Genomic DNA, 26596 nt, shown 5'->3' with positions numbered 1-26596 from the left:
AGTGCAGCTGCAATGCTATAGTGTAGACAATACCTACGCCAACAGGAGGGGTCCCAAGAGGTTGTAGCTAGGTTGATGGAAGAATTCTTCTCTTGACCTACTGCTGTCTAAACAATCCCGAGACATAGATTTTTCACAACCCCAAGAAATGTAGCTAGGTGGTGTATGTTCCCACTATAAATGAACCATTAGGATCTCCTTAAAATATAAGGATTTTGGTAAGAAGTTGTAGGATGAGTGGACTCCAGTAGTATTTAGGAAAAAACTTCAATATATGCAACTAACTTATGTCCTCAACTACAGCAATTGCAGGCCTCCTGTAAAGGATTCTTCTGAACTGAAAGCTGCATCTCACTTTATCTTCTTCCTAATTGATCATCCAGAAATCACAATGGCTAATTGTGAGCTATAACATTAATTCATTTAGGAAAGTGTGGTGATATCAAATACATTATTACAACAAAACTCAAGTGGCAAATAAAACAAAAATGATAGGTCTCATTTTACAAATAAAATGCAATTTCTAGCACTGGAGTATGCTTCAAACTAACCTAGGCACACTGGATATTTACAAAATCAAGATAGAATTAAGACTATGCAATCATTCATAATGCAACTATGCACCAGGAAACTATCAGACAATAACCCTGTAAATCGGTATTAGGATTTAGGTGAGTAGAAACTTCAATGAAGGCAGTATAATTGGTAAGGTATATTTAAATGTCCTTCAATGTTTCATTACCTAAAAACTTCCTTTCCGCTATTCAGATACACTCATTTTATTTTCCAACATTCCGAGGAAGAACCAGACCTGTTCTTGGGAGTGCGAGACCCACCTTTTTTCTCCCCCACACAGACAACCATTCAAGCCTCTAGCCCCTGCGTTTTGTGATTAAGATCAAGGGAAACCTTTCCTGTCACTCATCCACTTTGTTTCCTCTCCCTCTGAATAAAGGGCCAGCCAGCCAGCACATTGTTGTCCCTTTCTGCCTGAATGGTTAGCCAACATTCAAGGCCTTGTGGGTTGTTTCCATTAGGAGGAGAAATTGATGCTATGTAACAGGTGCTTTTGTGCAATCAGCTTTATTTACAAAAAATGTACACAGTCCTGTTTTTCTGAATAAAGTAGAAATAGGTAGTTTTTTGCTCAGAAATCCATGCCTGCCTTTTAAGAGAGAGTACTGTGTGCAAAAGCAACTTTGTCATTTTGCTGCCTCCCATGTTTTCTGCCCACCTAAAGAAAAGCTCTGTGTAGCTCAAAAGCTTATCTCAGCAACAGAAGCTGGTCCAGTAAAAAAAAGTATTACTTCACCCATCTTGTCTCCTCACCCACACACACCGTTGCAACCATTCAAGCCCCTACCCCCTGCATTTTATAATTAGATCAAGAGAAACCCTTCTTAGGCTTTGTCTACATGACAAAGATAAAATCGACATGTTAGACCGACTTCCAGCCACCACATTAATTACTGCAGTGGCTGATGTTCACACTACCCTCCTTGGGTCAGTGGTGTGCATCCTCACCAAAAGCACTTCCACCAACCTAAAAGGGGCAGTGTGGGGAGGCTAAAAGTCCGGTCTCTCAGCTCCCTGCCAGGAGCCCGGCTGCCCCACTACCAGGGGAAGCTGCCCGAGGCTTCTCTCCTCCATTCCCCACCAGGAGAAGCTGCCCAGGGCTTCTCACTCCACTCTGCATGCTCCCCCGTGAGGAGCCAGGCAGCCTTGTCAACTTCAAAGCTCAACCATGAAGTTTACAAGGCTGCCCTGCTCCTCGGTGAGGAATGGGTGGAAAAGCTGTCCGGGGCTTCTCTCTTCCCTGTCAGGAGCAGGTTCCAGCTGCTCAGCTCTCCAAGAGAGCAGAGGGCAGCTGGGCTCTAGTTACCCTGCTTTCTTGTCAATTTCTCTGCTCCAGTGGAGCCATGAAACAAACAAGAATGACAGCCAACAGCCATGTAAGGAACATTAATACTGCATCACCTTAACAACACTGACATAAGCCCTACACTTCTTGTTGAGATGGTTTTATTATGGCCTGGTCTACACTAGAGACTTTTGTCAACAAAAGTCAGCTTTTTGAGCCAAAATGATGGGTCTGCATGGTGATGATTGCATTGTGTATGCCAACTCCTCACCTTGTCGAGATGCGTAACGATTTTTGCACCACACTTAATGACAAAGCATCATTGTAGACAGTGCTTGGTTCTCTCATAGTAAATGGCCTCCAGAAAGTGTCCCACAATGCCCATCTGACCTCTCTGGCCATCAGTTTGAACTCCCCTGTCCTGCAGACATCCACCTCTCCCCGTTTAAAGTCCCGGGAATTTTTGAAATTCCACTTCCTGCTTGGTCAGCATGGAAAGCTCACATCTCATCCTCCCAGCTAACCATGGCAGCTCCATGAACCAAATGCTCTCCCACTTGGAGCACACTGGAGCTTCTGGATCTGATCAGCATTTGGGGAGAGGAGGCTGTGCAGTCCCAGCTCCACTCCAGCTGAAGGAACTTCAATACGAAGGTCAAGTTTCTCGTTTAATGGCAGAGAACAGCTTATAAATGGGAACGCTGCAGTCCCGAGAAAATCAAGGAGCTGTGGCAATGGTACTAAAAGGCTAGGGAGTCAAATCGTCGCTTTAGTGCAGACTCAAAGACCTGCTGCTTCTATATGGAGCTGCAAGCCATCCTCAGCAGCAACCCCACCACCAAGAGACCCATAGATACTTCCATGAGCCCAGAGGCAGCAGCCACCAGAGTCAGCCCCCATGAAAAAGCTGCAGACAAGGAAGTCAAGTTAGAGGACAATGCGTAGCAGGAGACTGGGTTGCTTGCTGACATGGGGAGCCAGGACCTCTTTTTGACCCCAGAGAGTCTGAGCCAATCATAGCCCTCCAAACTCTGGTGTGCAGGATACAGGAGAAGACAGCTCAGGTAAGTGATTTTTTTGAGCTGATGCTGCTCTGTTACATTAGGTACAGCTATCTTCAGCTTTGTTGCATTATACAGCTGCTTGAAGGGACAGAAACATACAAGAGTAGCTGTGTTTACATGTGCTTCCCATTCCCCTTTTCTGCAAGGCAGAGCGGTGGAAAAGTGTGTAAATGTACACAGACTTCACGGGAATCCTCCAGATAATTCTCTAGGAAACTTTCCTGGAGGTGCTCATCAATCCTCTGCACGAGATTCCTACAGAGCTGCTTTGTTTCTCCCCCCATTGTAGGAAACTTTCCTGTGCCAATCCGCAATCAATTGTGCAGGGACCAAAGCGAGCAGCATCAGGACCCTGTTTGAAGCTGCTCACATAGAGGAGATGCGCCCTATCATCCCTGCTTACTCTCAGGAGCGATATATCGACTTCTATGGCACCCATCTGCAGAAAATGGTGACAATTTGAAATTCTGTCCCTATCTACCTGCATCAATACCCCAAATAGCCACCCACAACTTTTCCAGAACTTGACAGCCTCCATTCCTAGGCACAACTCACCATGTCCTGGTTGATCATTGAACTGTGCTTTTGCCAGGGCACAGTGAGAAAGAGGTGTATTTCACAGTAATGCATCAATGCTATTATTGCACTCACAACAATGCTTCTGGTCATTGTTTATTGTGTTTCTACAGAGGTGCCATCTATACCTGCGGGGCGCCTGCGGTTATTGAGAAAATGACCACGGAAAATCAAAGAGGAGGTGTTCCAAGAACTCCTCCAGTCCTTTGAGGCAGAAACAAAGAAAAAAGAATTGAGACACACAGTGTCCAAAAATCAGAAAAGTGATAGGCAGGAGAGGAGGGAAAACCACAAGTGAGTGATACCAGGTCATGAGCGCATGATAAAAAGCCACAAAGGAGCAAACAGAGCTACTAAAATCATGCATAAATTCAATCTGCAGCATTATGAATGCTTGTCTCCCCTCAGCCAATACAGAACTGCTTTCCATGCCCTTCCTAACCTCCATCCATATGTTACTACCACACTCCCGGCCTGCCTCGGTACCCTGTTCACTCCACCCCTGCAGACAGCTTTCAAACGATAGCTAGACTTACACGCAGCTATCATACTCTCACTGCCCTTCTCTGCTTTCGCCCCTCCAGCCCAGCTTTTTGTGTTTTGTGAATAATTGTTATTTAATAAAAAGACATACTCTGTGAAGAATAAGCAATCTTTATTTGTCTCTTGCCCACAGTGGATGCACCTCACAGTGATACACAGTGCAAGCTGGATAGCAGACATAGCATGGTACAATGCTGTTTACAAATATACCTTATTGTTGCTCATTGTCAAAATTGTTCCTCAAGGCCTCCCTGATCTGAATGGGCCTCCACTGTCCCCCTGTAATAGCCCTGACATCTGGTTGTTCAGCCGCAAGGCAATCTGCCTCTGTGCTCCACCCAGGGGGAAACTTTTCACCCTTAGCTTGACATATATTATGGAGCACACAGTAGGAGGCTATAACCATGGGAATATTTTCTTCATTGAGATCTAACCTGCTATAAAGGCATCTCCAGCGAGCTTTTAATTTGCCAAACACATTCAAGACTCATTCAGCATCTGCTCAACCTGTTATTGAAACACTTCCTGTTGCTATCCAGGTTGCCCGTATAAGATTTCATTAGCCATGGCAGTCAGGGATAGGCTGGGTCTCACAGGATCACTATGGGCATTTCAACATCTCCCATTGGAATCTTTTGGTCCAGAAAGAAAGTCCCTGCTTACAGCTTTTTATACAGGTCAGCTTTTTATACATATTCCCCAAGATTCATGCATCATACACCGCCCCGACAAACTCACATTGATGTCAGTGAAACATCCACAGGGATCCACAAGCAATTGCAGTACCATAGAGAAGTGCCCCTTTCTATTGATATACTCTATCGCAAGATGGTCTGGGGACAAAACTGGGATATGCATGATATCTATCATGCCGCCAGAGTTAGGGAATTTCATTGCTGTGAAGCCATGCACTATTTTACACACATTTCCAAGACTCACTGTCCTTCGTAGCAAAATGTGATTAATGGCCCTTCACACTTGTGATAACAGCTCCAATGGTGGACCTCCCAACTCCAAACTAATTAGCGACCAACTGATAGCAGCCTGGACTTGCCAGCCTCCTCATAGCGATCTCCACACACTTGTCCACCAAGAGGGCAACTCTCATTCTGGTGTCCCTGCGATGCAGGACAGGTGCTAGCTCCACACAGAGTTCCATGAAGGTGGCTTTCCACGTTCAAAAGTTCTGCAGCCACTGCCTATCATCTGCATAACGATGTGATCCCACCACTCAGTGCTTGTTTTACATAACAAAAAGAACAGAACGCAAACAGAAATCTGGCGTTTGTTTGCATGGCACACAGCAGGTCAGGTGCCTCGGATTCCAGTTCCGATTAGGGGCTCACGATATGCTGCATGATCAGCAGCAATGTATTCAGAACACTGACAACAACAGTGGAGAGCAGTGCAAGATCCATCCTTTCAGATAGAGATGGTGGGCGCTCAGGAAAATGGTGGGGCTGTTGAAAAATGCCGTGAAACACAGTCGATAACCCATGGAATGACTGGACGGAAATCACTGCATCATGGGATGAAGAGCTCCCACCCACGATGTACTGCGATCCTCTCCCCCTTCCTACAACCCCTACTGGCACAAGATGGCGAGCTGCACAATAGGATAGCTGCCCACAGTGCACAGCTCTCACTGTCTAGGCCAGAGCACCAAAGGCGGACATGCTTCAGAGACACAATGAGTACTGTGTGAACAGGCACAAGTGTTATAATTACAACTTTTTTGATCATCGCTATAACTTGCTTCAATAAAAACTTTCTAGTGTAGAGAAGGCTTAAGTCAGCATAGCAGAAGAGTTACTTCAGTGGGAGGAGCATTTCAGGGTGTACACTTCCACTTTGTCAACAAAAGCTAACTTTTGTTGACAAAAAGAACTCTGTAGCGGAGACCATCTCTCAGTAGTTTGACACAAACTTGGAATCTGAAAGAGGGAGTTCCTTACTGTATCTTCCTATGGTCTGGTGAAAATCAATTTTATTAGGCCAAGTTAGAAAACATTTGCATATGTATACCGTTCTTTGTTTTAGGATTCTGGCTTTGTGCATAAGTAGATATGCAAATTATACCAAATGAAGTCTTCCATCTATGATCTCATTTTTCAATTTGTTATACATATATATGAAGAATAAAGTTGACTGGAGTTTCATTTTTAAATGCAGAAATGTGCCTGAAATAGGATTTGTGAAGATGGGTATAAAGAATGCATATGAAATAAAACTGAAGTTAGAAGTAGCCTCATTTGATACGATTGATTAGCATGTGAAATTAATGAGGTCCACAGGAGTCCTTGCCTCATTTAGTGTATTTACTGTTCTGTGAATTCTACTAGTGTCTACCAAATAATTCTAGGTAATGGATTTACTTTTTTTTTTTTTTTTAAACTGAATTAGCTATTTTAAAATAACCTTAAGGTCACTAGGTAAAGCTCTCAGAGGAATTAAAATAATGTTTTTCAAAATTACTTCTCACCTCTCACACTTTGTAGCTTCTGTAGGCAGATCTCATTACACATGCCAGGGGCCCCTTGCTTATAACTTATTCCTCCAGCCATCCTCACAAGCTTCCTATGTGCTACCTTCCCATACCCTTCCAGTTCAGGGACTTCATATAACTCCCCCACCTGAGTCCCTTGTCCCCAATACCTCCCTCCCTCAAAACCACTGTCCTGTTTTCCTCCCTTTCACCCACAGCCCCTTTTCCCCCATGGCAAGGGCTCTGTGCACCCCCAATTCCATCCATAGCAGGGTTTGTGTTCCCCCATTTAAACCGCATGGCCCAACTTTTCCATCCCCAGGGCACACCCAGCCACCTAGTTCCCCCACTCTAGGTCCCTGCTTCCCTTACAATCACCATACACAGATTCCCACCCTGCACAATTCCTTTGTGGGTTGTACCTAGTGATGCCTCCTAGGACATTCCCTGAATATTTGGAATTAATTGGATGCAGCATTGCACAATTCCAAAGTTATCATATTCCAGAAAGAAAAAGGTGTACTGAGGTTTAGTGTTAGACCTTGCTTCACCTGGCCAACTACAGTAAAGTCGTAAATCACATGACCAAATACTTTTTTCTCCACATGATCCCTTTCTCTTTCCGATTGGTCTTTTTAGAGAGAAGGGTGCTGTAGTCTACTGAGATTAAAGGTAACTATTCAAGAGCCTTATCTTTCACTGGCAGATTGGTCTTCTTAAAGGGCTCAGGATGGAAGATCCCAGAAGTTGAGAGTGGATGCAAGATTATTTCTAAAATGGAATGAGAAATTCAGGAAAGAATTAAAAGGTACTCCTGCTACAAAACTAGACTGTGTTCCCACTGGAAGCATTAACCATTTTATATGTCTGGTTACTTCTGAGGGACATGCTAAGGAGAGTGCTGCTTTAGAGAAAAAGGCTGGTTCACTCCTGGAAATGCTAGTTATTCTACATGCTGTCTGAGAAGTATAAGTTCTTTTAGTGGCAGCAGAAAAAGAAATCCCATTCAGTGCAAATCTGGAGATATGTGGAGCACTTTACACTTCTTGCTTCCTTCATTTTGTCTCATTTAACTCAGAATGAAATTCAATTAATGCCATTTAAATTCTCAAGTTTGTGAGACCAGTTGAAGAGTATTCAGCTTTAGAAAGATTTTGAACATACAGACTCTCTGAAAGTAGGTGCTCTATAGGGCCTCCGCAGAACCCTTATGCAGTTGTGGAAACAGAATAAACTGCCTAGTTTTGTTGTTAGAAGGGCTTAGCCTTCTGTCACTGATGGACAAGTTTCACTCAGCCTCAAAGCACCAGACAACTGGAGACCATTGGGCATCAGTGAACCTGAATATTAAGTAGTAAGCTTAACCTCACACTGACTCATTTCACTTATAACCTTGGACATATGTTTAGTGACAAAAACCTTTGCTAACACAGAGTTGAGGTTGCCCAGTTGTACCATGTCTTCTCAGAAGAGAAACAAACTTCTGAAAAACAGAAAATACACAGTTAAGGTACACACCCACACAACTTTAACTCTGCCATCCTACAGGCAATAGCCACTGGCAATTATTTTGCATGGACTCCAGCTTCAGTGATTGTGTCAGATGATGATATATTGAATGGTGAAGGAATTCACTGGAGCATATTGGAAGAGCTGGGATTGTGGGATGAAGTGATCTTGGGGGAGGCCGTGCCCCTATGGATGTTTGTGAGAGTCCCTCTCCCTGACCACCTTGCGTGTGACCAAAGGAAAGAGATACATATATACCTTGAGAGGATTGACGCTCTTGGAGGGGCATAAAACTAGCCCACTGAGTAGGACCAGAGAATGCTGCCTAACTAGATTCACCTGCACCCATTCCACTTCACAATATTCACCAATAGCTGTAGATAAAGTGGTAAGCAGCTCTGTGAAAGATACCTCAAGTGGCTTGCATATATAAGAATAGCCACGCTGGGTCAGACCAATGGTCCATCTACCCCCATATCTCTGTCTTCCAACAATGGCCAATGCCAGGTGCTTCAGAGAGAATGAATAGAACAAGTCTATGTCTCATGTTCAGGCAGCAGTTCACTTATCCAAGCATCTCTTCTCATCCACAAGATCGTGAGGCCATGCCCCATGAAGCCACAAGGGATACCACCCCTCCACCCTGAGCAGCACGTAGCCTTCTGCTGAGAGGGGAGTGAGGAAGATTAAAAATAGAACACCAAGAAATACACAGAAAAACAAAAACGGCAGAAGGGGAAACAAGACTGTACATGGCAAGACAAGGTGGGTGAGGTAATATCTTTGATTGGACCAACTTCTGTTGGTGAGAGACAAGCTTTTGAGCCACACAGAGGTTTTTTCCAGATTAGAAGATATTACCTCACCCCACTGTGTCTCTTATATAGAGGTATAAAGGCATAGTTTATTTGTATAGAGCTGGATTTTTTATTTTATTTTATTTTTTTTTATTAATAAAAAGGGTTTTCACTTCTGTTTTGCTTGCTTTTTAGTTTGTTCTGCTGCAATCCTATAGAAAAAGTGAGGTTATTCTCCCCAGTGCCACTATGAAATCTATGCTAACTGTTAGCTGCAGAGGTGGGTTGGTATCTCCTCAGTGACTCTCTAATGTCCTGGGGCCAACAAGGCTGTAATTATTCTTCATATGTATATCATTCTTGCTTAGCCATATTTAGTATCTTACTGCTTTCCTAGGTTATTACTAATTTACTGCACCCAACTGCACTAAATATTGTGAATAGGAATAGAAAATTTCTTCCTGAAGAATGGATAATTTAAGGCCCCAATCTCACAAGAAGTTGCATGTGGATGAACTGCTTTGTGTATGTGAAACCCTTCAATGGGGTTCTATGCAAGAACAACAATCTGCTTACATTCAACAAATTGAGGCACTTGAGCCTAAATAATTACTGCATTATAATTTGGCCAGAATATTTTAACAATGAAGTAGATCTGATGGTTCCACTTAACTTGTTTCTAATTATAATATTCACATTGCTAACAGAATTAATTTTCTTGAAAAGGCTCAAAATGTACCACTGAGATATAAATACATTAATATGTTTAATGTAACAGAGAAGTTTTGAAAAATTCCTAAGTTTTTATACCACTTACCGAAATATAGGAGTATGGCCAGGCTTTGGTTTGTTCCACGTAAAGTGCGAAGGAACAGAAAGAAATTGGTCACCAGGCAAATCCTTTTTTAATGCATGTTGAGATCCAGAGCAATCATCTACTGCAGTTTCAAGGGATGGTGATAAATTACCCTGTTCTTCAGAACAGAAATCAATTTTTCCTGATAAAGTAGCAGTTTGATCCTCAGAGGTCTTTCTTGTTTTAAGAGGGATGTCAGTCTCTGTACAACACTGAAATGGTAAAAGGCCAGGATTAAGACCTTGTACGCTGTGGTGAGACGTGTTTAACCATGTGTCTTCTGTTATGCTTCCCCTGGGAGAGTGGCCAGGTGATGGAGTTGGAGAATGGTGGGGAGAGAGAGAGCTGGCATAACAAATCTCAGCACTGGAGTGTCGTCGCTTCCCACAGGGGGATGTAGGTCTCGATGAGGGCCTTGACGTTGATCTAGGGTTTAGCCAATTTTCATCTGTAATACTAGTTCTAGGAGAATGACAAGGAGACTGTCTAGGAGATAGGGCATGTCCAAATCCATAAGGCTGTTGCCAAGATTCATCCCCTGGACCCCTTGGAGAGCCACCAGGAGATGCCAAAGGAGATCCAAGGGTAAATCGAGCAGCAGCTTCATTCAACTCTGAGTCTACATCATCATAAACATGAGAGATGGACTCGCAAGAGGAAGCATCTGAGAACCAGCTCCTGGACGAAATGCTGCTGGCCGGGCTTGGACTAAGGGATGATTCCCTGTATGATGGCTCAAGATGAAGATACAGTTGGTCCCTTGAAGGTCTTTCCATATATTCATTTTCTGGGCCATTTGTGTGCAATTCATCCTCACTAGCTTCAATCCCTTGATGACAGTTAGGAGAGATAGATGTAATTTGAATACTAGGGCACTCAAAGGGTTTGGGTCCACCTAGAGGACTGTATTTGGATTCTGGTATTTCACAAGTTCCTTCATAGTTTTTATGACCCTGCAGTCTGGTTGGTGGAGACAGAGGAGAGGAGTGTAATTGCAATCCATGGTGAGGGATACAAATTGGCTGATTTACAGAGGATGATGGTTGGTCTACATTAAAGATGTATATGGATGCACAATCATCTGGTTCAAGATCTGAAAAAGGAACCCAAGAGAAAAGTCAAAGTACAGTACTTAGTATGTCAAATTTCACTTACTTGTCTGATAGTTATTAGTTATTCTAGGCAATTCACAGGCTACTAATTCTGTCCGGCTTTCCCATTTGATAGGCTGTTACACAACTAAGTAATAAAAATCTTATACCATAAACAAATATTCCAGACTTAATCTATTTCAGATTTTTAGATACCAGTTCTAAATTAATAGTTACCTGAGGCAACGTTTTAATAAAAGACATTGCACAACAGTGATTTTAATGATAACCTGTTTCAAGTATACAAACTCAAACATATCCATTTTTCTGTGTGTAAAAATGTACAAACTCTTTGGTTTTCAATCTTTATTTTCCAATGTATTTTCCATAAAAACAAAGTTTTTAAAAGTCTGTTCATTATTTAATTCATATATGTAACTTCCTACATTTTTCCAATAAATTTGCTTTCCTCACAGGTGTACGAAGAGATTGCACTTTATTGCAGTCCAGCTTTCCATTAACTAAATAACTATTAACTATTTAACTAATTAACTATTTTTAAGCACCAGACTATCAAGCTTACCAACATTTATCATGTTTAAAATAAGAATACTGCAGTAACAGAAAATGCTCGAGTCATACCTTCGTACGGATTGCAAACAGCCAGAAAACATTCAATTATAGGTGGCATATGCATCAATATCTATAATTGAGATTTTCTGAGCACTTCTATTCCAGAGATCCTTCCTCAACCTTTAATTTTTTCAGACTGGAATTTTCCTATTCTTATCTCTGCAAGGTCAGTAAAAGCTGTTCAGCCATTAAAAAGGGGCTGGGAAAAAATGTAAGCTCTGAAAAGACATTTGGCAGTTACTTCCTGCAGTTCTACATCAACTTCTCCCATCCCTCTTCTCTGCACAGAGGAAGATCTGTCAGCAAGAAACATGCATCTTTAAGTGAAGATGTGAGTGACCCACAAGGCTTTCCTTTCTGCTTACCACTACCAGAACTTTCCATTTGCTGCTACTCTTCTGCTAAGGAAAGGAGACTAGAAGCCTCCACTTTGTTGCTGCTGCTCCAGCTCAGAGAAGAGCATGTGGGCACCATTACTGGGAGACTAGGAGTATTTCTTCCCACACCCCACATACAAAAAACGTGATTCACCCTGGTGCCACCCCCTCCAATTATATGCAAACCAAGGGGAATGAACTTTAGCATCCTCTTCCAGACTGTAATCCCCTCTGAGCCTTCCCTCGCACAATTTCCTTCTTCCTGCTGTTGGCCAGATCCTCAGCTGCAGACAAAAGGCAGCAGGGAGAAGTATCAACTCCCGCTCTTTTTCTTCTGTTTTAGGGGGCACAGAACACAGCAGTATACAACCTCCCCAGGCTACTTCTTCCCAAAGCTTTCCATACTCTATAATGGTGCCACTGCTGGAAGCAAGAATAAAAGAACAGATAAGAAGTAGGAGAAGACTGAGACCAAGGCAAGCACCAAGTATATAAGCAAGTGAGCAACAGCCTATGGTGATTTTGGGGGGAGGAGGAGGAGAAAGAGGGCAGAAATAAGTCTGCACCAAGAGAATCTGGTTATTTCCCCTGTAACTATGATAGTTAAGACAGTCACCCAACCGTTATAACCACACTAACTTTTTAATGGTGACTACTGCACTCTTTGGAAACCAAGCCACTACCAGTGTTATTTTGCCTACTCCCATAAAATAGCATATAAAAGCAGTGAATTTACTAGTAGCAAATCCAACCTCAACAATGCATGACTAAATAAGTGTATTAGAATCAGTTTTCCTAAATAGAGACACCCTGTTCCAACAGTATACATACTAGCAAAAAACCAAAAATTTCAAATTTGCCATCCTTGCTTGATATTAAAAATCAGTTTAAAAAAATATTTGAGCACAATACAACAAAATTAAATGCTCTGGATTGTTTCCCCATACTTAATGGCACACTGGTAAGGCATACATTCAAATTACAAACTACACTGTGGAATGTTACGCTATTATGTAATTCCATTAATAAAAAGGGAGAAAAAACAGCAACATGCACAGGAAAGAAAAAAAATTCATGATTCAACTTCTCTCAACAATACATACAACCATCAACTATTCATGGTGATGTTTGGAGTTAGAAGTATATATTCTCTAAAAAATGAGCTGCTAGCCTGAAATGGAAAAGAGGGACTATTTAGGTCAGATGCATGCCCCACATGAATCTGTACATTCAGTGAGATTACACAAGCAACTGTATATCCCCAACATATCCTTCAAGTAATTTTACTTCTTACTCTCAGAACCCAATATTATGCTAGGCACCCCAGAGATTGAAAAAAATTAGATAATAAGCTCTTCCAAGCAAGGATTATCTTCAGACAAAATGCAACAAAGCAGCAGCAAAATAGTGAGACAAAACGTGAGTGTAATCAATTCTATACTGTTTTCAGCAAAAGCATGAACAGTGAGACAGGACTGCAACAGGCTAGAAGGGGACAGACTTTTGGAAGAAGAGAGGCAGAAGGTGTGACCACTAGAGCAAACTCCCCATCCAGAACCTAAAATACAATAAAATTCCAGAGTCAATTCCCCTGCCATCAGCAAATATTTGCAAAATCCACTGGCAAAGTGTGTCTCATCCTAATGTTGGCCCACAAAGAAAATTATTGCTGTCAGTTACTCCCATTAATTAAGTGGAAAAGGTCTGTGTGGCGGTTCTAAACGGTGCAACCCTGCTGCTGAACCATGTGGGTATCAATACAATGCCAAATGCTGCAATTTGTTTTGCCCCTCCTTTGTTTTAACAGCTTAGGAAATTACATACAAAATTATCTTAAAATGAACATTAAGGTTTCAACCTCCAGCATTCAAACATTAGCAACCTTAATTCTGTGTTTGTTTTTTTGTTGGTTTTTTTTTTTGTTTTTTTAAAAAGTACTCAAAAATTTTGGCACCCCAAGTTAATGGACGCTTGACTTAATTCTCTCTGCCTCAGCTTTCCATCCATAAAATGGAGATTATACCACCTCACATCACAGAAGAGTTGGGAGAAAAAAATCAACTAATTAGTATTTCTGAAGCAGTCATTTCTATAGTGATCACTGCTATAGAAAAGCTCACTATATCTAGTGTGCAACTTCTTCCATTTTCTCCAGAGACAGTGTTTGCTTAAGACCAGTTCAAGAGAGAAGGTATTCTGATGAGCAGAAGCACTGATCCAAGATTCCAGATCAAATGAAAAAGAGGAGGTTGAGAAGTCTGGCAACTAGGATGAAGATAGGATATCAAAACATAAACTGAAGTCGTAGAGGATGAGTGTGTAGGATTGTGCCACAAGAAAAAACCAGTTGTCAACAGCAGGGAGAAAATTGCCCTGCTGAGATGCAGGTGGGCAGTAGATCACAGGAACATAGAACAAGAAAGGAAAACTTTATACCGATCTGATTTTTTTAAGACTTATTTTTTTTACTTGATCTACAATTTGCTGAATGATGAACATCCACTGAACTACAAGAACTATGTCCCAGGTCTGGCTGCAAAGATGATTAAAAACTGGAGTCACTGGGGTAACTTCCCTCATTGTGAGGGGTGCTCTATTTTTCCCATTGGAAAGAGTTACATTCATGATAAAGTAGGGAAAAAGACTCAGAGCACTGTTTGTCCTCTGCAGGAGGGCCTCTCCCCTCTACAGTCCATCAATGTAAGGTAATGGAGCTTGTAGAGTCTGATTCAATAGCAGGACACATGGCAGCTGTATTAAGTTTCACAGTGCAGGGAATACTAGGGACAATTCTGCTAGTGTACTCTAGTCTATGAAGTAATACAGTGTTTGTTCTACTGTAGTGCACCATGTCACTTCCATATCTAAAGATTACAAGGAGCGAGGGAGGCAGGGATGCAAGAGATCACATGAGCACAGAAAAGACACTTTTTTACTTCCACACAGGAGAGGAGCTTTTTATTGCAAGCAGAAGGTATTCCTTGCAAACCAAAAGAATTGCGATTATAAAAATTAGGGGACCAAAATTTGGGCAGTAAACTGCCATATCAGGATGTTCCAATAAATGAAAATTCAGTGGCATATACTGCCAATACAACAGTTTACAGGTAAACACCACCAAAACTGTCAACCATATTATACCAAGAGTGACTAAACTGCTGTTCAAATCCACATGTGACCGACCACCTTACTCAACACCAAGTGCCAGAACCATAGTTGATGTCCATAATATAATCCTCATCACTGTGTATGGCCTAAATTCAAAAGAGTCCAACCATCTACAGAGATAGAGAATTGTCCCACTAAGCGGGAACCAAAAATCCTTTTAAAAATTGTTTACTGTACAGGAAAGGTGCCAGATTCTCCTTTTCAGGCAGTTTATAGTGTTAATGACTTAACTGTAATTCTGCCATTTAAAAAAAAAAAAAGGAATTCCTGAATTTAAGTAGTACAAGTCAAGCCAAAGCTTCTCTAGCTCTCAAAAATTGGTCCCTTGGAGGCAAGCAAAACACATACTCAGGCCAACAGCTAATGACAGTGCCACCTAGAACATTCCATTTCAGTTCCTTGTTGAGCAGGACTAAAGAATTCCCCAAAGTATAGTTTAAGCCCACACACCATTTGTCAAGAACAGATCCACAGAAAAAGAATGAAAATATTGTGCCTCTTCCTCAATTCTCACATATTTCAGTGAAGCAGAATTGCATATAATTCTCTTTTTTAAAGATACCATGATGAATGAATTCCCACTCTTGATGGCTAAAGTCAAGAGCATCTTAATAAATTCATAGATGCTCCATTCATAAAGGGGAAAAAATGTACAAGGAGGAACAGGATAAAAATCAGGTTACAGAGAAGTTGTCCCAGCCCAAAACAGAGTCTGTAGGGCTCAAAACCTAGAACCAACATACAGCTCTGTAGCTGACTGCAATCAGGACATTTAGGCACTGACAATTGGTCAGAATGAGGCTGCTCTGCCTCTAAAAGTTAAAAAAAATAATAAAATAATTAAGCATGTGATCCATTATAGTCACCCTCCATCCCCCTCAAATTTCCATGCAGCAGGGAACAGAGGAGGGAAAGTTCTTAACTTCATGAAGTACCGAAAGCTAAAGGTGGGTATGGAATTCTCATTCCTTCTCCCATCCCCAGGGTCCCTTTCAAGGAAATGGGGGAACATAAATAGCATAGATTCATTGCACCTTGGGAGATATCAACACAAACATATTATTCTAACACAGCGGAGAAGCTACTGTGTGAATACAAACTGAATCATGTTACTTGAAATCTGTACAATGACTGCCTCGAATGAGTTGTAAAATCACAGTTAAGGCTGCGCATGTGCTAAAACCACAGCCTACCATGCTGACTGATACTGTCTTATTGTTTCCTTGTACTGCCTTGTCACTCAGCCTCAGTATCTATCTGTTGTTTTTTGTCTGATACTTAGTTTTTAAGCTTTTAGAGGCACAGACTGTCTTTGTTTTTGTACAGCACCTAGCACAACAATCCTGGTCCATGACTAGGCCTCCTAAGTACTACAATAAAAATAAAAGCTGCAGTTTGTACAGGGACCACGGGCTAGATATTCAAAAAATGCATGAAGTTCCATTTTCAAAAGTGACTACATGCTTTTGAAAATTTTACCCTAAAAGTCTTATTTTCTTAACCAATCCTTATTTCCCTCTCCACAACCTTTATGGGATTGTTCTAATCAGAGCCATCTAAAAAAGGTAAAGCCTTGAAAAGACAGAAGAACAAGAAATTATTTTTGGAAAAGGGAGAAAAGAGCAGAGGACCAACATGATGTCAGAAACTGTCAGAGCTGGCAGTTGATGAACAAACTTCATAGTCAGACAAAAGGTAAAGGAAGAAGGGAGACACCAAAATAAAACAACAACCTAGGATAACTATACAAAATGTCCCAGTTTTCTCTATACCTTGAGCCTCTGTAATCCGAGGGATTTTGCAGTCAGTACCACTGTATTAGACTTACTTTGCCCTCTGATAGGAAAAGCATGACTTTGCCTTCTGATAGGAAAAGCATGACTTTTTACTGGGCAAGACTCCAGAACTTCTTACCAAATCACAAATAACGCCAGATTTTATTTCTCAATTAGACAGTTCTCATTTTACTTTTATTCACTTCTCAGCTTCTGCAATTTTGCTGCAGCCCCTAACAAATATATGCACTTTTTCTTTGTCATCACAGGCCAATTCTTAAACCGCTTTCCTTTTTCTATGAAAGGGAATGTACATAGCCTCAACTACAGACTGGCAATGGCATTCTAAGAAAAAACAATCAATGAAGTCCTGTAAATTAAGGGAATATAGTTTTATTTCCTTTGCCAAAAGAAGCAAGAGCTACCACTTGCTAATTAAAATTAAGTTTCACAACCTAGATCATCTACTGCAGGAGAAAAACCACTCTGAGTTAAGTTTGCAAACATACTGTAGAAGGGTGGACTCATGGCTGGGGTACCTCCGCACAGCTGAGGTGGTGTAGAAGGCTCTTCTTGTCTAAAGTTCCCTGTTGATAAGCTGCTCCAACCCAACAGTGGTCTGCCTCTTCTAGTGACTTCGCTCTCCTGCAGGGTGACCAGATGTCCTGATTTCATAAGGACAGTCCTGATATTTGGAGTTTTTTATATGGGTGCCTATTACTCCCTTTCCCGATTTTTCACATTTGCTATCTGATCACCCTACTTTCCAGATAGATCACTTTAAAGTCTCTCCCCATCTGGGGAACAGGAAATCCAGTAAGTAACAGTAACGCCCTGACAAAAGGTCTTAAGCCCCAACTCTGGGCCCCATGCCCTTCTGTCAAGGCTCTCAGTAGTCTTTATCCTATTTCCAGGAGCCTCTCTCCACCATCCAAGCCTTCCCATTACATTTGGTTCCAGTTCAGAACCCCTATAATCAGCAACCAACACAGTCTGCTCCATCAGACACCTTGCTGTTGCTTCCTTGTACACTGACAGCAGCAAATTTGCCGCTGTCAGATCGATTTATCTGGTTCAATTGACTGGTGGTGAAGACACGCTCAATCAATCCAGAAGTCGATCTATTACAACCAACCATCTCCAGAAAAACCATAGCGCTGCAACAATGGGTATGCTTTTCCCATCGGCGCAGCGTAGTGGAGACAACACGTAGAACAGAAGTTAGGAAGTCGACTTAAGTTACGCAAGCTACTCTATGCAGCTTTTGTAACTCCCGTTGACTGCCGCCAAATTTGCCCATCAGTGTAGACCAGGACAAGGCTCACTCTTCTTTCAAGGCCAGGCCTTGCAGTGATCTTCCTGGAATCCTACAACAAAATCCTAAACTTCTGCCCTCCTCAAGCCCAACCTTTCATCCTTCTTACATTTTCCCTTAACTCTGTTCCTCAGTGGAATACCTCAGTGGAATACCTCTCAGAGCTCTTTCCCTGGAAGTTCCAATTCTACCTCTTTATCTGGGTTATTCACAACTTAAGCTAGCTCCACATCTAATGACTGGCCTTCCTTTCTTTATAGTCAGTCATCACCCAGCTCCTTCTCCAGTTGGGCTTTATCTTTACTTAAGTCTGACCCACCCGCCAAGTGCAGCCAGATGGGTTCACTGGCTTCTCAGACCCACAATAACCCTTTCAGAGCCAAGATGGAATATATACCCCATCACACATACCAATTACTTAAGAGGAAAATATTTTATTGAACATGTATTCTGCCAAGGGGCCTAGAGGCAAATTAGGTTGGGGCCATGTTGTGCTAGGGTGTGCACAACTGTATAGAAAATGACAATCTCCTGCCGCAAAAAACTTAAGAACACTGTACTTTTCTAAAATAGAAGTTTTCAGGATTAGTAACATTAAATTAAAGCCATGCTTAATTTTTTAAAGTATTAGAAGTATGGAAATGCATGGTTTAAATTTACCCAAACAACTTGAATTCTGCCTTCTTATCCCAATAACTCTGCAGAGAGCGCACACACTGCATAAAGGAAGATATGATTTAAAAACCCAAAAAACAAAGAAGTTTGTGGCTGTACACAACTTAAATACTTATTTGTAGTTTTCTCGTCAATTCTAGGAACTCTTGAGTACACTATTTCATACACAGATGTTTATGACCTTGACTTTAGTAAGCCTTTTGATACTGTCCTGCATGACCTTCTCTTAAACCAACTAGGGAAATACAACCTAGATGGAGCTACTATAAGATGTGTATAAAAGTGGTTGGAAAACCCTTCTCAGAGAGGAGTTATCAATGGTTCACAATCATGCTGGAAGAGCATAATGACTGGGTTCCGCAGAGATCATGATGTTCTGGGTCTGGTTCTGTTCAATATTTTCATCACTGATTTAGATAATGGCATAGAAAGTACACTTATTAAGTTTGCGGACGATACCAAGCTGGGAGGTGTTGCAAGTGCTTTGGACGACAGGATTAAAACTCAGAATGATCTGGACAAACTGGAGAATTGGTCTGAGGTAAACAGGATGAAATTAAATAAGGACAAATGCAAAAATACTCTACATAGGAAGGAACAATCAGTTGCACTCATCCAAAATGGGAAATGACTGCCTAGAAAGGAGTACTGTGGAAAGGGATCTGGGGGTCATAGTGGACCACAAGCTAAATATGAGTCAACAGTGTAGCACTGTTACAAAAAAAGGAAACACGATTCTGGGATGTATTAGTAGGGGTGTTGTAAGTAATTCTTCCGCTCTACTCTGCGCTGATTAGGCCTCACCTAGAGTGTTGTGTCCCGTTCTGGGCGCCATATTTCAGGAGAGATTTGGAGAAAGTCCAGAAAAGAGCAACAAAAATGATTAAAGGTCTAAAAAACATGACCTATGAGGCAAGACTGAAAGAACTGGGTTTGTTTAGCCTGGAGAAGAGAAGACAAGACTGAGAGGGGACATGATAACACATTTCAAGTACATAAAAAGTTGTTACAAAGAGGAGAGAGAAAAACTGTTGTTCTTGGCCTCTGAGAACAGGACAAGAAGCAATGGGCTTAAACTGCAGCAAGGAAGGTTCTGTCAGTGAGACCTGCAGAAGGAAGTGCTGTTGATACATAAATGTCTCATTGAGCTTATTAATGACCCAAATGAGGAAATTATGGCAGGTGTACACCCACTGGCTGCAAGGGAGTGTGCAGGGATGGCATGTTCCTTTCACAGACTGCTGATAATCTTTCAGGGGACGGCATACTGTACCAATAGTAAAGACAGGAATACCTTTGTGTTATAGTATATGATCAGTTTATTAAGAAGAGACATCTAACTGAACATTGAGTCATTAATTATTCTAGTAAAGGTGTCATTAGCTATATGCAGACGTTACATGGTTTCAGATTCAACTATTAATCAACAGAGGATGAAATCTTGGCCCCACTGAAGTCAACAGTAAAAAGTCACAATGACTTCAACTGGGCCAGAATTGCACCCAAAGAATCCAAACGCTACACACTGTCTGAAGAGAAGCAATGGTTCCAAGACCTGCTTAATATGGTGGTAGTGAAAATACTAAGGGTCTTATGAGGAGACTGGAAAAGTTAGATTTAGAGATGAAAAAATCTTTTCCTAGTATTTGTTACACCCTTTGCTCGGTCTGAAGACAGTTCCTCAGAAAAAAAGTGAAAGTTTATCCCCCTGCTGTTTTCTGATACTGCAGCACATATATTTGCCAAACACTAGCAACCACATCTAGTTCTCTATTCCAGTTTCATAAGAAGCCAGTGTGGTGAGAGAAGGACATGTTCATGCAGATTGTGTTCTACATTAATGGATCAGATGATTTCTTTTAAAAGTCTCTTGTCTGCATATATTTCACTTCTTTTTTTTTTAAACTGTTCACATTGAGATCCTGCCATAATTTCCTGTACAAACTAAAGCAAAACATGGTTTCTACTACAAAAGCAATAAAAAATGAATCCAAGCCTATGGCAATAAAACCTCATGCAACAGAGTTAGGACTCTCATAGCAAATGTCAAAGGAAGTGAAACACTTTGGGCCACCATGCTTTTCAAAAAATGAATGAAGAATGTTACAGTTGTCCCTTTTCTACTTGAGTGGCTAACTCAAACTTCAGGATCCTCAGGGATGCACCAGTTTGAAGTAGAAATTGATAGAATCAAATATTTTCTTTGTAAATAAACAAGATTGCAACAAAGAATGTACAAAGTCCTGCTTCTCTGAACAGAGGAGGAACCAAGAACAAAAGCAGCTTACATCCCGAAGCCTCTTTAACTAACACAAGACTCAGAAGCTCTCTCTAGCTCTTTACAGGGTCACACAGTGCCCACAGGTAACTGTTTGGCTTTCTTGCTCTCTTCCTCTGCCTCTCTCTATTGTTGTCTGTCCTTAGTTTGTGTATTCTGCCACCCTCACACACACACACCTACCCAAAACAACTCAGCAGAAATTCCTCCACCTATGCAATCCAAAATTCCTGGACAGGCTCTAGTAGGTTTTATTTTAGGTGTGGCCCCCTAGCGGTCTCTCAAATAGTTTACATGAACAACACATTGATACATCAATTTCAATGAGATTTTAACTCAACCCATAACCAGGTTTAATTCAGATCATAACATTACCAAGTATAAAACTGAATCCTGTTTATGTATTGTTAGAGTGAAATATGGCAGCTATTTTCTCATCAAAAGCATAGGAGTTTCCACAGCACTTCATTTCCAAGAAACATTTTTTTTCTGAAATTTCAGTAGTATTGTTTCACACTACAACAACAGCTGTAAAAAGTATATAATAAAAGGAGTTTAGAGGTATGAACAAGAAACTAAAGATCTCAAACAAAATTCAATTCAACTGCTTGATTAGGTTTGTAATGCCTTATAAAGTAATGTACTGTAGTTTCAACTGTAACTGAGTATTTTTCTCCTGAGTGTCTCTCATACTAGAGGAATATGAATTATGCTGAAAGTTAATCTAAGGACTTCAACTACAAGAGACGGATTCCTAATTTATATGTGTAGTATGAAAATTAACTTTTCCCTTTAAATTAGAAAAGGCAACATTTCTTACCAGATAATTATTTCTTGGCATTCCATAACAGTAGGTAGACTGCTGAACTCTGTGTCTTATAAGCTTGTCAATTTACAATACTCAATTGATCCCAACAAAAGCAGAGAAACCTGGAGTTAGAACTTAAGCTAATTAAAACATATGCCGAAAATGCCGAATGCCCAGCATTACATGCTGAGGCCAGAATTCAAGAGCTAGTATTCTGGACTCATCTTGCATTCCTAAACCCTGAGATCGCAAGCTAGCTCCATCATGAAACCTGCCCCACCTTCTCCACTTCCACTCATGCTACATACTAGATCTTACATCTCTTATGTGATCCACTATTAAAAATTCAAATAGATTTTCAAGTTCTCAAAATCAGTTCTGCCTTAGAGTAGGAACTGTAATTTTTTTGAGAGTATGGGGATGGAGTAAAAGATGTTGTGCTATATTCTTTATATATGGAAGGAATTCAACCAATATTGAAATGTAAAACTCAGTTATATATGGACTATGGAGATGTGAAACAGTGAATTCATAATAATTCAGATCATCCTCAAGGGTTCAGTCAAGCCCATTACTCAGAGAACTATTAAATCAAACGCAAGATTAGATATCAAATTTCTTAAAGGGATGAAACTTAGTAAGTTCTGTGTATATGGTCACATGGTTTTAAAAACACATATCCCTTAGACAAAATCTTAGTTAAAGTTAAGGTTGAAGTGAGTTTCAGTGGAATCTGGCTGATGTCCCCACAAGCAGTATTACTCTATCAAAATTCTTCATCTTTAAAAACAAAGCCCAAATATTAGTTACATACAATAGAATATGTGTGCATTTCAGCTACAGCTGAAAAAAATGACATTTGAGAGTTTATCCTGAGATCATGAACCAGGCTTAATAATTTTACTTAGGGCTAGTCTACAGTGGCGTTGCAGCTGTGCCGATGTAGTACATCAGGTGAAGACACTATGTTGATGGGAGAGCTCTCCTGTCGGCATAATAAAACCACTACTCCAAGAGGCAGTAAATATGTCAGCAGGAGCAACTCTCCCACTGAGAGTGCTGTCCACACCTGTTCTTAGTTCAGTGCAAATTATGTTGCTCAAGGGAGTGGCTTACTCACACCCCTGAGCGACATAAGTTATAGTCACAATGTGTAGTGTAGACAAGCCCTTAGAAATCACTGCCTGCCTGCCCTGGGCTGCCCCCTCAGACCTGGGGAGGGTGATGAACCCTAAGAGGAGCAGAGGCGAGGTTGGGATGGCTTAGCTATGGCCTTGGGGCTGCAAGGGGGAGGATAGGGGCTGATGCGGTGGAAGGGCTGTATTGATGGTGGGTTCCGAGCAGATGGAGTGAGTGCTGGGAGAGTGAACAGAGGGCAATGGGGTCGATGGGGTAGGTGGGCTGAACTGTTGAACTCTTTACCTCTCTCCATTGTGAAAACTAACCTTTTTTTCTATCTTTTAACCAGTATCCATGACAGTTTCTACCAATCTGTCCAGTACCGAAGTTAGGCTCATTGGCCTATAATTGCCAGAATCACCCTTTTTAAAAATTGGCATTACATTAGCTACCTTCCAATTATCTGGTACAGAGGTTTGTTTCAGTGATAGGTTGCATATGTTGCAGTTAGTAGCTCCACAATTTCATATCTGAGTTCCTTCAAAACTTTTGGTGAATATCATCTGGTCCTAACAAGCTGTAGCAACCCAATACTTTGGAGAAGAGATTTGAAATTTGGCAGAGGTGGCCTCCGTATTAAGGATGTGCCTTTTGCCATCCCAAGCAAAATTTGGGCAGCTTTTCATTAGTTTTGATTCTTTGAAAAACTTTACTTTGCATATGCTCAGTAAAGACTTGCTCAAATTTAACAGCTAAAAATCTCCAAAGATTCAGTCTTCTCTGAGCCTATTCAAACCTATCACACCTCCCACTTTTGATGGAACTGTACATATACCATCCTCAAAAAGCAAATGAGCAAGCTCCCTCCCCTCATATCCCCCACCTGTGACAGGACTGCACATGCACCATCCCCAGAGTGAGCACACTTCCTCCAGCCCAGGGTTACAGCAAAAAAGCTGGACTCTCTGTAATCTCTGCTCCCAAATGCTCAGGGCCAAGCACTGGAACAGAAGCCAGGAAGCCTGTCTCTCCTGTGCTCTCAATGACTCCTCTATTGGCACACTAGAAGCATGAAGGAAGCCATCGGATTCAAATGCAGGGCTATTGTGATAATTGGGCTGAAAACTTTATCCTAATTGTAATTTCAACTGTGAAGTATGTAAAAATTCATAAAATGTCACAATAACCTATATTGATTCCTGACGTGTTGAAAAAAGGGGGATGGGGTGACATATTTTTCCTATCGTGCAGGTCTACTGTGATAATAATCCATTAATGTTTGCAACAGAACTGGTGGAGTTGCCCAGCACAAGGGAGCAAGGTTTGAAAAGCCAACACAGGGGTTGTGTGCTCCCTAACCTCTGACGCCCATCTCACTGTTCATCAGGCAGTGGGTAGGTGATGAGAGAGAGGGGGAAAAAAAAGGCATATTTATAAAGATCCATCAGCTACTTCCTCCATCCCTAACAATCGAGGGGCAAACCAGTGCAACTCTGCAGCTGCAACATAGGAGCAGGGCAAGAAGATAGGATTCCACAACCCTCAATTGATCCCAGTCCAGCTAGTCAGACAGGGTACAAGACAAAGGATTTAAACAAAGAAGAGAAGAAAAGATACACTACACCATCAATCCAAGTTGTTAAACTGAATTTAATATGGCCGTTTTTGGTCAATATATATTTTATAGTAATACTGTTTTAGTCTACCTTCAATGTTTGGCAGACGAACACTTGTGTATTTTGAGGAGCTGAAGTGGACCAATATCTTGTACTGACACTTTGAGCTCTGAAGCTGCTAAGCATCAATAAAAAATTAACAAGATCTTAACTTCATTTTGCAAATCACTTAGCATAGTGAACAAGACAGCTAGAAATAGGAATCAGACAGAGCAGTAAGGCAAAAGACATGGGAAACTGAGGGAGGCAAGCAAGCCTGGAGGAAAGTTTTCCTCTGCAGTATGTTTCCTACGTTAAGAGCTTGTAGGGCAAAGTGACCAATCCTTTAGTTTCCTCCATATCAATCTATGAGAAAGCTACAAAAGGAAGCCAACTAGGACTAGTGTAATCCACCTCTGCATCAAGCTCTTAAGCAGAAAGCAAACCCACAAACCTTATCCCATTGTAGAACTGGGATTACAGAACTTGCATCTATCCCTGGAAATCAACAAGGTATTTACCATGAAGTTACGACACGGATTTACAGAAAAGCTAGAGGTTTCGAAATATTTATCTAATATTTGCTACTTTGAAGCCTGAAGCTTAAGATATCTGGCTTTAAAAGTGAAGGAATACAATAAACTTACTTTCAGTGTTAAGTACTTTCTCTAAAATATGACTATATATACACACATACATACACACACACACACGACTTTACTGATCATTTTCACTCATCTTAAATTCCACTGTCATTTGAACTTCACATGGCATGCCTGGGAAAATGCAATGACTTGGATGTTGTTTTAGAGACTGGGCTTGCTGCCAAGTCTGCTCTGTCTATACTTCCCTGACCCACCAGGGCAGTTTTAGACAACACCTCCCTTATTTACATTAGCAAGCAGCAGTTTGACTGCACACATCACAGAAATATCAAGTGAGGTCCAATCTACTCATATAACTCACATCTTTAAATGCAACACTACTCATCTGCTCACCCACTCCTTTAGTCTGATCTAAATCTTGGTTTGCTGATTATCATGCAGCTGTAGAGAACACAAAAAAGGAAATGAATACAAGGCTCAACTGAATCCACATAAAATTATATAATCTGTAAAGAGTACGTAGCTTTAAGCATAGAGTTTCTTTTTCTTTAAGAGACAATCTTCCAGTAAGGACTTCGGAAGAGCAGAAGTGAATCATTCTATATACACTTACAAAAAAAAAAAAAAAGCCCTCCTGAATGTATACACGGTGTGAGCTGAACAAAAAAGTGTAACAGGCCACAAGTTGTGAAATTTAAATACTGTTGCAACCCACAGTCTTTTAACAACAAATGTATATAAAAGCTATTGGTTTCATATTACACTAACAATCCAAGGTGACAAAACTATATAATTTCCTTTAGCCAAAACATTACTACATCTCTCACAAAGTATAAGAATTTCTCAGCTTTCCTCAACCTCTGATTTTCCTGAAATATTTTGGATAAAAATGGTTGTACTGTTAGTTTTGAAAGCAAGCCAGTTACCCATAAAGGATGCTGGATAATAAGTTACTTTAGCACACATTTCCTTTTTGCTCTCCCTCAGACCAACTAGTTCTCAATCAATACTTCTGTAGTTCAGATTGAAGTGGCAAGGTTTTTGTTTTCCATCATATATATGATATACAGCTGTTCTGCTCCCCACTTCCGCATAGCAAATACCGTAAGACCAGACTATGACTGGTCTCTCTTCAGCTGTTTTGGGGAAGAGCAGAGCAGAGTGTGCTCTTTCAGAATGTCTTACCTTCCCACCACAGGCTTGCAAGGTCAGCAAGCTAGTTTTCACTATATGCCAATAGCACTTAACTCTATCCAGTGAACAGAGATTGCTAGAGCACATCCGCTTAAAAAAAATCAAGGCGTAGTGGAGCAAAGTGGCAACAGCACAGCTAAAAGCTAACAGCAACAACTAAGGCTTGTCTACACTAGGAAGTTTTGTTGATGCAAGTTACAGCAATGATCAAA

General features: G+C 41.1%; 1 protein-coding gene across 3 annotated transcripts in view; it reads right to left on the bottom strand.

The window, feature by feature from the left end:
* The window catches only part of NFATC3 (nuclear factor of activated T cells 3), a 164378-nt gene that overhangs the window by 126538 nt on the left and 11244 nt on the right, over positions 1-26596 (bottom strand). For 2 of the 3 annotated variants that reach the window (XM_067551521.1, XM_067551529.1), the window contains exon 2: positions 9653-10784. The exons of the other annotated variant lie outside the window; for it this stretch is intronic. In XM_067551521.1, the coding sequence (XP_067407622.1) occupies positions 9653-10784 (1132 nt within the window). The remainder of the gene's footprint in view (positions 1-9652; positions 10785-26596) is intronic. 3 annotated transcript variants of the gene reach the window in all.

The sequence above is a fragment of the Emydura macquarii genome, unplaced genomic scaffold, assembly GCF_026122565.2.
Source record: "Emydura macquarii macquarii isolate MOO-44397 ecotype Brisbane River unplaced genomic scaffold, CSIRO-AGI_Emac_v2 contig_295, whole genome shotgun sequence".
Lineage (NCBI taxonomy): Eukaryota > Metazoa > Chordata > Testudines > Chelidae > Emydura > Emydura macquarii.
The sequence above is the reverse complement of the archived record's forward strand: the minus strand, read 5'-3'. Positions and strand labels throughout refer to the sequence as shown.